This window comes from Poecile atricapillus, chromosome 18 (assembly GCF_030490865.1).
Source record: "Poecile atricapillus isolate bPoeAtr1 chromosome 18, bPoeAtr1.hap1, whole genome shotgun sequence".
Taxonomy (NCBI): Eukaryota; Metazoa; Chordata; class Aves; order Passeriformes; family Paridae; genus Poecile; species Poecile atricapillus.
Window position 1 is genome coordinate 7,648,935 of NC_081266.1, and position 12,624 is coordinate 7,661,558.

General features: G+C 33.0%; 1 protein-coding gene across 1 annotated transcript in view; it reads right to left on the reverse strand.

The window, feature by feature from the left end:
* The window catches only part of LOC131586065 (1-phosphatidylinositol 4,5-bisphosphate phosphodiesterase zeta-1-like), a 49,256-nt gene that overhangs the window by 33,369 nt on the left and 3,263 nt on the right, over positions 1-12,624 (reverse strand). Inside the window, exons 3-5 of the mRNA XM_058852802.1 lie at positions 10,037-10,271; positions 3,335-3,536; positions 1,627-1,771 (exon numbers count right to left, since the gene is read on the reverse strand). Coding sequence (XP_058708785.1) covers positions 1,627-1,771; positions 3,335-3,536; positions 10,037-10,271 — 582 coding nt within the window. The remainder of the gene's footprint in view (positions 1-1,626; positions 1,772-3,334; positions 3,537-10,036; positions 10,272-12,624) is intronic.

Consider the following 12,624-nt stretch of genomic DNA (forward strand, 5'->3'; position numbering starts at 1 on the left):
AAAAACTTCAGAATATAGATCACTTGTTCCAGGTTAGTAACACAATAAAACACGTAACATTTGTGGAAAAAAGAAAGCACGATTGAAGAAGAAAAAAGAAATGCACCTTCAGAAAGTTAAAACAGAGCTAGACATATATGAAAAAAGGACTGCTTTTCAAATAGTCTATCAAGACTCTGATAGTCTCCCCAAAGCTTGTTCAGAAATTATTTCCTTTACATGAACAAGCTATGGATATTTTTTATTTTTGATAATACCACAAACTTTTCTAGGGACAGTATACACTTTTCTCATCACACTACTCAAGCAAGGGTAATTGAGTAAAAATTAAAGCTAAAAGGTGAAAAAGAGAAAATTAGTAAAAATTAGAGAAGAACTCAAAAGAAATGCATCCATCTAGACTTATAAGTAAATCTCATAAGTTGCCAATAATACTGGTGGATACCAAAAATATAGTCTGAATGAAATCTTTGCTCAGGCAGAGCCTAAATTGTCAATAAGGAAAACACCATTTTATGTTTTTCCTGTCTTTACATTTGTCTCCTGAGCACTTGCTATTGACTTTTAAGAGAAGAAAAGCTCAGCCTGCATGGACAGCTGGTACCAACCATGACCTGTTGTGATTTTATCATCTCATTGGCACTTGGGCTTGAGAACTGAAGTTTGAATTAGAGTTAAGCACAATATGCTGTGTGTTAGCAAGAAGAGGCAAGTTTTATCCAGTGGGTTTTGAAAAACAGTGGAATAAAATCATGTTTTTAATTTCACTTTTAAAATCAGAGATTAATTAAGTTTTATATAGAAAACAGAAAAAAACCGCAGCTTTGATTAACACTGAGAAGGCTATAAATACATATGCATGAAAATCCACATAAATTTATGATCGTGGATGTATATATTCACACACATAATGCTGGCCTGATTCTGAGATTTATCTTAATAGTCATTCAGCACTTCCTTTGAGCAGGAGTTTCACCAGAAGCTTATACAAAAGCCTGAGACGGTGCAAAAACTCTCCAGATTTCAGTGTTTTTCTAGAGATAGGTAAAAGGAACTTTGCTCTGATGGGTCACCTGACCAAAAAACATCAGTAGCTGCTAACATTTATCAGTGTCAACATTCAAAATCAAAAGAGAGGAAATGGAAAACAAAGTCTCAAACTCATCTATTATCTAATATTTTTGTCTATTTTATAAATTCACACAGAGGATACAAGACAGACTCATAGCAGCAGAAGAGTAAGTGACAAAAAAACCTTTAAGGGATATAAAGAAGGAGGAAAACATCAGAAAAAATCTGAACTAGGTCTTCAATATAGATTCAGTCCTTGTTTAAATTATGTCAGGTGAGAATTCCACCTAACAAGCTGAGTGAGATCACCTGAATCCTTTGCACTAAGTTTGGTTTATATTCATTATCAGGAAAAATGATTATGATTCCTTTAACTAGATTTTAAACTACATTAAGAACAAATAGCACAATTGCTCTGCAATTAATTTTTAAAATACCCATTGCTCAGTTGCATTTTTTTACCCTGGAGAATTTACAAGAGCCATGTCCCCACTTAGTTAAAGCCACCATCCCATTCTAACCAACTCATGTATACACACACAGATCTGTACGTACCATAAATGCATACTTGTCAATCACATGAATTACAGAGCGAAATGGAATTTTGCTTGTTAAAGTGTGACCATGATACACAATAGGTTCATTGTTGGTGCCATCCCAGCAGTCAATCTCCAGGCAACGGCATCCTTTTAACAGAGCACTTCAGAAGAACAAGAGAAACAATTTTGCAGCCAAAAGAAAGATAGCAAACTTTTTTATACAAGTTGCTGTGTTTCTAATTACAAGCACAGGGATTAATTACAGAAAAAACACCTCATTTTCACCATAAATAGAAATCCTACAGAATTATATGAGACAGACATACTTTCTGTTTCTGCCTGTTTTAGGTGTGTGTTATTTAATAAACTTTATTAGACCTTTAAAGAATATGGGATTACCTGCATTATCTTCCTTAAAAGGCTAAAAATCAAAGATTTCAATAAAGGAATTTTAGAACAAAGGCAAATTGCCACTTAAAATAAAAGAATAAATATTTTCAATGCTATTTTGTGCTACTATTCCAAACTTGCTTAGAATTTTGAGAATCACTATATTTAAAAATCTATAGTACTTGGAGAATCAGGTTGCACTTGGTCTTTACATAAAACAGTTCCTCTCCCCAGACCACATTTCTAAGAGTGCTAAAGTTTCTGAGACACCCTGACTTTACTGCTTTAATCTGAATATGTTAGTGTCATCCCTTAAATTCTTAGGTTTCTAATATTTGACTTGCAACTAACTGAAACATTTCTTATAAACTGTTTTACTTAATTACCAAGCTGTCTTTTACATCCTGCTTTTCACACATTAACAATATGTCAAATATGCCTTTAGCTGATTTTAGCATTTTCCTCACACATACAGGAGATAAAGAGAGAGGGGGTTATACCTTCTTTGCAATTACTTTCAGCAAGGCAGCATTAACATAATGGAATTTTAAATACTGTTAGAAATTCAGTACTGTTTCTGATGGTTGCAAGTCACTAAAGAACATCAAGAGAGCAACCAAAAAAAAAATTACAAAGTGTTCAGATAGATGATGATTCCTGCTGCTTTCTCTTCATTAAAGTAGTACAAATAATTCTGGACACATCTCCTCCTAATTCTTAATACATCCTGCCCTCTCAGAGTTGCATTTACTACACAATTAATTTCTTTCTTCCCTGTCTTGGCAATAAGGCATCCTGGTCATCATCCTCTTGGAGTCACACACTGCACAGGTTCCTCTCCCTGCTGCCTACTTGAATGCCCATGTTTTGTTGTTTTTGTTGTTTCTAACCTGCCCACACTGCAACATGCACTGAACACAGATATCCTTGACACAGACATACTCCAACACACATCTTCTACATTGAACAGATCACAGCTTGCCCAGGAATTTTACATTTCTTTCAGGGAGTTATTTATTTTTTGCATGGCACGTTGAGATTAAAAACTGATTTAATCGTGTACTGTACAATATACTATAGATTCCATTTGCTGCAAGGTTGATTTTCTGAGATGTAAGTGAAAAAAATAGATTGCTTCCAGACTATGAACAGATGGTTTGGCAAATATATTGAAAAGTGTACACACAAAATAAAATACCACTCTCATTTCAACTTGTATCTTTGATGGCTTTGTCCCTTATTTCCAAGTAGGATTGTATGTGACTTAGCATTAATTAAAAAAAAAAAAAAAAAGCCAAAGAAAGTTTAAAATATTAAAAATTATGTCTATATACCTGGTATAGCCCCATAAGTGACTGGGTCCCATTAGCTGGTCAGCTATCAAGTAGGTGTTGTGAGAAGATGAAATAAAATAGTCACATAATGGCTGGTTCATATCTTGATAGACGGTCTTGTGCTGGCTTTTAAATATTGAACATTCGTCTGAGTTCATGTATCTTATAAATCCTTCAAATGACAACTGCCTTTTCTTCCTCACTGAACAAAAACAAAAGGAAAAAAAAATAAATCTCTGTTGTGAAGCCACTCTGATGCACTTTCTGAAATTTTTAATAGCCAATTCTGAACACTGCTAAAGGTTATACAGCACAAAGCTTTCCTGCAATTTTAAAATTCATACCAAATGTATAAACAACACAAACATCAGATACGTGTGACTCTGGAGCTGAATTGCTGTGGTTCAAACTTCTGAGAGGAAAAAAATGTGTTTTGACACTTTTATTCTTCTATGGACAGCACTAAGAAGAATTTTCAGTAGTCCTAATTAAATATAAATAAAATATTTGTCATTTACTTTGGAAAGTAACATGCCAGACAACGTGTTAAGGGAATCTTCTCTTTTAAAAGAACCAGGATTGTTCTCTAAAAAGTCAGAAATTCTCAATATAATCTTGCAGAAACTATGACTTCTAGCACCAAATGTCTTTGCCAGGGGTGGAAAATTCCAAATAAATATTGATCAAATCATGTTTAGAAATATTTGAAATAAAAATAGCATTGTAACCAAAGAAATAACTGTCTACACAGATGAATTGCAAATCAAGCCTATTACACTACTATATTTATAACAAAATGAACTAATTGAGTCCATACCAGTGATAGTCATCCCATTTGTTTTGGTTTTGACTGATTTAATGGCAAACAGAGCCATTACACTGCCAGCTACTGCTCTCAATGTCATGTTTGTAATGCAGTCATTTTACAAATGATATAATCTCAACAGTTAGATTTGCTTCAAAATATAGTTTGAATTAGTGAGGGATTTTGCTCAGTTCTTACTCTAAAATAATTTTATTGTCACCGTTAGGCTAGTAGTTAACAATAAGTAAATAATCCAAGATTATTTTATGTTAATAATAGTTTAGAAGTCGATGTATACAAACTTGGGGACTGGAAATACCAGTAGGAAAACCCCCTTTTCTGCCCTGGTAATTCTTACTGCAGCTATAAGAATCAGAATGTACAAGTTAGAATTGCAATTATCGATCTTTGGTGTGTGACAGACTGGAAGTTTTACACCTGGATGAGAATTTACAGAAAATAATTGTTTCTCAATTACACAGGTCTTTGAACTAGAAAACTTGCAATCTTACAATGATAAAGAAAAACAGAAGGGCATCCAGACATCAAACATACATTCACCCAACAACTTATTCCTAACAGAAGTCTTTCTGAACTTATTCTTCCAGTCTTCCATTGATGAAGAATCCACAGACAACCCAATAAAACCATTTCAACAGCTAAATAAATTTGTTAGGAAATTTTTCATAATTAGGAAACAGAAATTTACCCTGAAACTTCCTTGCTGTCCAAAATATTTGTTCTGTTTGGTATTATTCCTCTCCTCTTTTTTCACACTTTTTCTCTTATGAACACTGCTTTGGCACTTCCCACTTTCCACTCCTTTCTTCAAAAAAAAATCCAATCCAGGGCATTTTCTGTTTCAGATTTCTGATAATTTTCGTTTTTCTGCTATCCATCTGTATTGTTAATCTTTCATAGGAGAAAACAGGATACTATTTCTTCATGGAATGTCCTGACAAACTGCAACTCACTTTTACCGTCTTAGAAGGGTTTACGTATTTATTATTTTCTCCTTTTTTTTTTCTAGTCACTGACAGTGACTAGTTCTTTAGATGTTCCCTTTCTAAAACAAATATTACATTTGATCTTTTCCAGTCTTTCAATTCATCATTCATTTCCCCCCTGTTTTCAAAAGTAACCTTTGACTTGTATTAGTCAAGCTTGTTACAATTTTCTAAGAACTTGGATTTGTCAACCTGTCTTCACTGACCTGATTACATCATTTAAGAAGGTCCTACCCTGTTCCATCCATATTTTTGACTATCTTACTCAGATTAATAATATTAATAATATTACAGAACCGACTGTACTTATTGCATCGGGAATTTCTTTGGTCTTCTTTTAGCTGAGAGATTTGCAGGATGACTTCTTGCAGCCTTGATGACTCTTGAAAAGTGAATCCTATAGATTTATCCACATGCACGTGGTATATTGTTCTATACTTGTAACAACTGGATTAAATTTCTACTGTCTGGATCTTTAAAAAACATTTTGAATTTTTTCACATTACTCAAAACAGAATACACTCATCCTGTATGTTTTGCCTCTAATGAATTACATGAGCTGTCTGGATTTCATTTTGGATTATTTTATTTTTCATGGTCTATAGATTTCTCTGAGCAATTACAAGTAGAGCTAGTAACTATTTGTGTGTGTGTGTGTGTACATCTTTTATGTTCTACCTTTTCTGCATTTATTTATTAAATTAGTGAAAAAATACTGGCTTTTCAGTCTTGCTTTTTTTCTGAATTATTTATGATGTTTTCCTGGCTGTTCTTGTCATCGACAAAAGTTAACTGCAATATTCTCAAGAGAAATTAATGTTCAAGCAAATATGCTAATGACCATAATCCCCAAAAAATGAACATCTAACATTGTTTTGTTAGTCAAGATGTAAGCTCATAGACTTCAGTAAAACATTCAGCTCATGTCTCCAATCAACAGACTAAAAATCTTTGTATTTTTACAGAGCTTACATTTCTGAGGAATAGCCCAGCCATGCTATTTTCTGACCACTTACAGACATTTTCTGCTTCTACATTAAAGGAAATGGGAATTCATCTCCATAACTATTCCACAGTGAAAAGACTTTCATCAAGACCTTACATTCCTCCCCTGGAGGAACCTCAGTCTTTTTCTCCATTAGGACCTTTTAGCAGTAGTTAGTGTGCACACACATATCCATTTGTTGTAGAAAGGGAAGGCAAGAAAAGATTTCTGCCTTCTCCTTGCCTCTTTTTGTTCACAAAGTTCAATGATTTCTTTTGTCTTGCCCTCCTCTTTTGGATAGTGTACAATTCATTTTATTAACAATATTCCTTTATATTGTTTGGGGTTTTTTAAAATCTGATTTAAGATAAAATTATTTTTCTCATTCCTCCTGTTAGGGTAAACTCCAGCTCTGCCATATATACAAATACTGTCATATCAGAGAGGAATTATGGATATTTGAACCTGGGTATTTGAAAAACTTGGATTACATTATACATTATTTTCAGAGTTTATTACATTCCATTTTTCTTATTTACCTTGGAATTTCTTTGAAAATGTTTCTCTTCAGAAAGAAAAAAATGGAAAACTATCACAAGATGTTTGTTGCCCTGAAGGCCTTTAGAGTACCCACAATGAGGCAGACAAAACAAGCAAGAAATCACTCTGCACTGGCCAGAGCCTCCTGCAAGACCCATTTCCTCCTGAAGGGACTGAGTACAACCTGCAGCCCTGCCAGGGTCTGGGAGAGGTGTCTGGACTGAAATAGAGACTCAGGAGTGGGGAGGAGAAGAGCCTGAACGGAATGTGAGACTAGGAAATGTGGAGAGAGAGATGTTTCCCATGTTTTTAAATGTATGTGAGTGCTCTTTGCTTCCAGAGAGCTAAATGAGTAATTAAATGTCTATGGTACTTGGGACAGAGAGAGTGGAGTGGGTACAGATACATTTGCTGGGAATTTTAGGGGTGAACTCATGAGAAATACTTGCAATCACAGACAAGGGTTTTACTCTGCTATAATGGAAGGAGGAATCTTTCAGTCATTAAAAGGCAGAAACATCATCAGATGGAATTTCATACTATGAAATTTGACTACATCAGTATGAAACATTCATGCTCTAAGGGAACAGTAAAGAGAGAAGTATTTCCTTGACTAAAGTTATAATACACTTAATTCTTTTCTAGTCTCAGTTTATATTCTAGGGAGGCTTTTTCTCCCTTACCCACACTTACAGCTGGTGCATGCTGGAATAAAGTATCTATCTGAACAGCAGTTCAGTTTTCTAAGGGTTTATATCTCATAATCACCTTGTCTTGATTTTTTTCCCTGAGACTAGACCTTTACACATCTTTTCATAATCTGATATATTGTGTCTCTCAAATCCAGCCACAGCCATTGTCTTAGTTGAGATTTTTAAGCCATCTTTCTTACTTCACATGATTTTTTATGAAATCTGTGGGAGTTTGGCAGAGATGTCTCCTTTATTAAGTTTGATTTACCTTGGCCAATGGGATCAAATGCTCTCTTCTGCAAATTTGTGCTCTACATTCAGCTCTGTCTCACATACATCAAAAATCCAAAAAAAACCTTCACGACTGTGTGCACTAGGAATAAACTGCGAATGTTTTTTTTTTGCTTCACAAATACATTCTGGATTACTCAAAGTCCTTGTCTGACAGATGCACCAGGCTTATATTGTTATTTACAAAGCAAGCTGTTTTTTTTAAGACAGGATTGCATTTTTGCCCTGTTTTTGTATTGCCTAGCAGGAAAATAGGCAGGAATAGAGTCCTTGAATGGCTCTACATTGTAAATAATACTGGGATGCACTTTCTTATCCTCACTGTGCCTCTAATCCTATCCATGTAAATGAGCAGAATTTTTTTTAAAAAAGACATATATACCAAGCTTAAAAAAAAATTATTTAGTTAGCATGTTTTCTTTAATCTCATTTAATGAGTTGAGTCTTCTATTCAAAGCTAATAGTAAAACGGGAAGATAATGGAATGTTTGGGAAGAATAAAACTCTCATTGGGGTGCTAGTAAGACACAACTGTCAGGTGTGAATCACATATTTTGTGATCAATTCCATAGAAATGGCTCTTTCTACCAAAAATGCAAGGTTTTAGCGCACACGTGAAAAAACCTGTTAGTGTAGTATTTTGACATTGGGCATCTAAATTGTATAACAAGAATGAAAGATTAGTTTATTCCATACTGTCCTGAGCTAGCTACAGTACCTACAGAGAATAAATTCAAAGTTATCTGGCTCAATAGCTTTGAAAATCTCTCTGCAGAAATGTTAGGGATGCACTGGATGCTATAAATGGATTTATTTAAATTAGATGTCAAATGTAGTCATTGTTTTCATCCTAATCTTGACATAGCAGTGCTATCACATTTATGAGAGAATGGTCATTACTATTAGCAAACCTGTCAATCAAATGTCAAAGCCTGGCCTTTTCCCTTTTTGTAAGACACAGGGAGGGCAAGGGTGACAGATGAGTCCAACAGATCATCCTGATGAATAATGTTCTGTAGCAAATTCAGAACGACACTTACACAAAATGGTCTATCACAATACCATATGAATCATCTCTCATGTCAATCATAACTGGAACTTTTCAATAAATATGTTTGAGTGGGAGTATGAATTCACTCAAAGGAGCAAGAACAATACAGAGGTTATTTTGTTCAGCGAGATTATTTCCAATAACAAGACAAACAAATTTATCACAGGTGAAGAAACAAACAAGAATTTGTCTCAGCATCTGAAATTTCAACCAGACATTAAATTAAACCTATAGAAACTTCAGTTGATATTTATAAAGGTGTTTTCTAATGGACTGAAGATTATTCATTGTTTAACTGTGCTATAGATTTGAACTTTCCCATCAAAACAGGTGACACAAAATAAAAGGAACCTTTTAAGCTGGTAATTTGAACAATTAGTAAACATTAGCTCCTCTGAAAGAGCAGAATATGTTTAATAAAATACAGTTAAATTTGAAAGGCAGCCTTAAAGAGTAAAGGCATAAGGAGTCACATGTTTTTATTACTGGACAGTAAGTGCCTCTAAATGAAACACCCAATGTTCTTCTGTTTCTCATTGAAAAAGTGGCATTTTCCATTTTCTTCTTCCACCACAGGTCACCATAGAAAATCCAGTGCTATTATCCCAGAAGAAATATTTTCCCCTTGGGTTTGTTTTTCTTAACCACTTATCAATTCCACCCGTTTTCAACGACTGGGAACCAAGGAAACGAAAGAATTGAACATATTCCACTGAATAAAGTAACAGCTTGCAGCAAAATGCAGTTCTATCCTTTTCCTAGCTGTAAATTTTGCCACAAGTTGAAACCAGTGACGCTCAGCAGAAGTGTTACACCCCAACTTGAGGCACCTTTAAATAGGTGAAGAACATGTTACAGATTTATGAAGCCCTCCTCATCTCAGCATTCTAGTGATTCACAAAAGGTGACCAGGCACCTACAAAAATTTTCCACAGTGCCCCTGCAAGGAAGTCAGAAGGACATAAAAGTCTTGTCTGAGGCCTTGAATTTTCACTAAGTGACTCAAGGGAGAGAAGACAGTGTAACGAGCAGAGAAGAAAAATGGCAGATATGGACTTTAAGAAAAACAAATTGAAAATGGTTTGTAATGTGCTGAAGAACAGAATTTGTAGAAGGACTAGAAATAAAAAGATAAAGAAATGACAGAAAAAAGAACAGAGCAGAGAAAGGAGGGCACCATAAAAAGAAATTAAAACACAGGAAGAAAACATAATAAATAGATGAAAAGACATGCTTTTAAAGAAATAAATATATGAGGTTTAGGACAACACAGTCATTGAGAGAAGCACGAGAAATAAGAGCTAGATATCAAATAGTTAAACTGTACATACCTTCATCAATGGGTTCATACTTCATAATAATTTCTAAGGCAGTTGTTTCATTAGCTTCAGTTTGAAATTGTTCTTTTATAAGAAATTTAAGGAGCTGGCTGTCAGGTAGAATTTTGCCATCTGTCGAGTAAGCCTTGAATAGTTCTTCAAATTCAGGCCTGTGTACAAGAGCTCGATAAATTGCTCTGAAGTCGTCCATGCTAATAATATTTCCTGACTGTTTGTCAATAGTTTTCTGAGGGAAAAAAGCAAGCAAAATTTATTAAAAAAAAAAAAAAGAAATTAATGAAACAACATGCAATTATACAAATTATGCACCAAACACTCTTTTATAACTGACCATAAGAGTGAGCATCATAGAAGAATCCTCAGGCAACAGTGACTACAATCAGATTACACTCCTCAACTTTTAGATGACACTTTGTGTGCTACAAATATTTTATGTAAAGTAAAATGGACCATATGACACAATTAGCATCTAAATAAGTGCAATAAATTTAGATTTAATGCATTTTTAATATTCAAACACATTGATGAAAATCTTTTAAATGCTATGCATTAAAATAAATGTGCAGCATAAAACTTATCAAGTGGAAAATATATTTAGTATAATACCTCTCCAACAGCTATTTACACCATATTGTAAATACTGTCAGTCAAATTTGCACACAAAATCAGCAACCAGTAATCTTAAAAATGAAATAAGGATGACCAAATTACCAAGAAATACAACCCTTTCAACACTTCAATAAACGAAGTTTATTGTTTCACAACAAAACAATATTCAAGTTTGAAGACAAGATATTTTGTAAGAACCTATGACACCATGTTCTAATCTTAACAAGCCAGAATGTTGAACTTAGATTAATTATTCACACTTTCAGAATTCTTGAATTGTAAGCTTGTTTTCATACAGCTTACAGAATGTTAGCATAGTAATTAATTTCTGTGTTTCAGTATAAAAGTCACTAGAAAAGTTAAAAGGCCACAAAAGAATTTGAGAAGAATAATGCTTTTTTACCATTTCTGCTTTTTACATTTTTCACAGGTTTAACAATTCTGTTTTTCCTTTAAAATTTTCTACTTAAAATAAGTAACTGCATATATATATAAATAAGCATAGAAATAAATATATGTCTTGCATATATATAAACATAATATATAAAAATATAAATATAATATATATAATATATAAATATAAATTGCATTTCTATATAAATATAAATATAAATATAAATATAAATATAAATATAAATATAAATATAAATATAAATATAAATTTATTAAAACATTAATATAATTTAATATAATATAATATAATATAATATAATATAATATAATATAATATAATATAACCATAATAAGATATAATATGTAATACGTATATTAAGATATAATAGCATATATATAATAATATATAACATATATTCTATTATATAAACTATATACTATATACTATGTATATTAATATTATTTATTAATATATAATATAAAATATAGTATATGCTATATGCTGTATATTGTATATATGTTATATATTAGTTAATTATGTACTGATTAATTAATTAATATCAATATAGAAATATAAATGTTTCTAACATTTTAGCCTGATTTTTGCTTAAAACCTGCCAAATCAAGAGAAATCTTCTGACAAAATTGCTCACAAAAACCACAAATGGCAATCCACTGCCTCAGTGCTTATGACTGTAAACTGATGAAAATTCTCAGTTGTTGGCTCCTTAAACTGAGATGCCAAAGACACCACGTTCCAGCATCCAAACATCCAAACATGGCCCTTACTATGGCTGCTTTGGCTTCCACAGAAATGTCTAGAAGCAGGAAATTGCTTACTTGAGCTCTGGCTGCTCTTTGATCAACAGATTGGATTACTGCTAAATTAGATTGGTTTTGAAGCCATACCATGAAAGCCAAAAGTTTAAAGATCTGGTGCCAGTTCCTTCCTATGCAGTAAAGTTCTTTCTGCACTTCTGAATAAGTACAATAGGAGTAAAAATATATTAAATAACTGAAACGAGTACAAAATTAAATTTCATGAGGAGTTCTAGTGAAAAAATCTTACAAATGAGTACTTCAGTGTTTGCTTTGAGTTTGCAAAAGAGAATAATAATGATCATTATTAACAGAAATCACCAGCAAGAAAATATTTCTGTACAAATGCTAATTATACACATTTCATTACTGCTGAGAAATTCCCCATCTAAGGTTGATTTCTTCCATCCAATTTTTAATGTTCTTAACAGTGCTGCAAATTTGCTTATAACCATTAAGCAGGAAAAGAAAATACCAACTTCTTTTGAAAATAAACAGTCTATCAGGACTTGGAGGATGTTCACTTAGTTACTGGCACAAAGAGAAGCTGGACAAAAAAGTAAAGTTTCTATTTTAGCTGCCTCCTGGTGAAATACAGGCAATAATACTACACAAAAGAACTCTTCAAATTAAAGTCATAAAAATCATGTCACTATAAAAAGATATTGTAAATTTTTGGGGTAGATTTTTATCATTCCTATTTTTATTAATGCACATCAAATTTTTGCTGTTCAGAAAAAGAAGAGACAAAGTCTTGA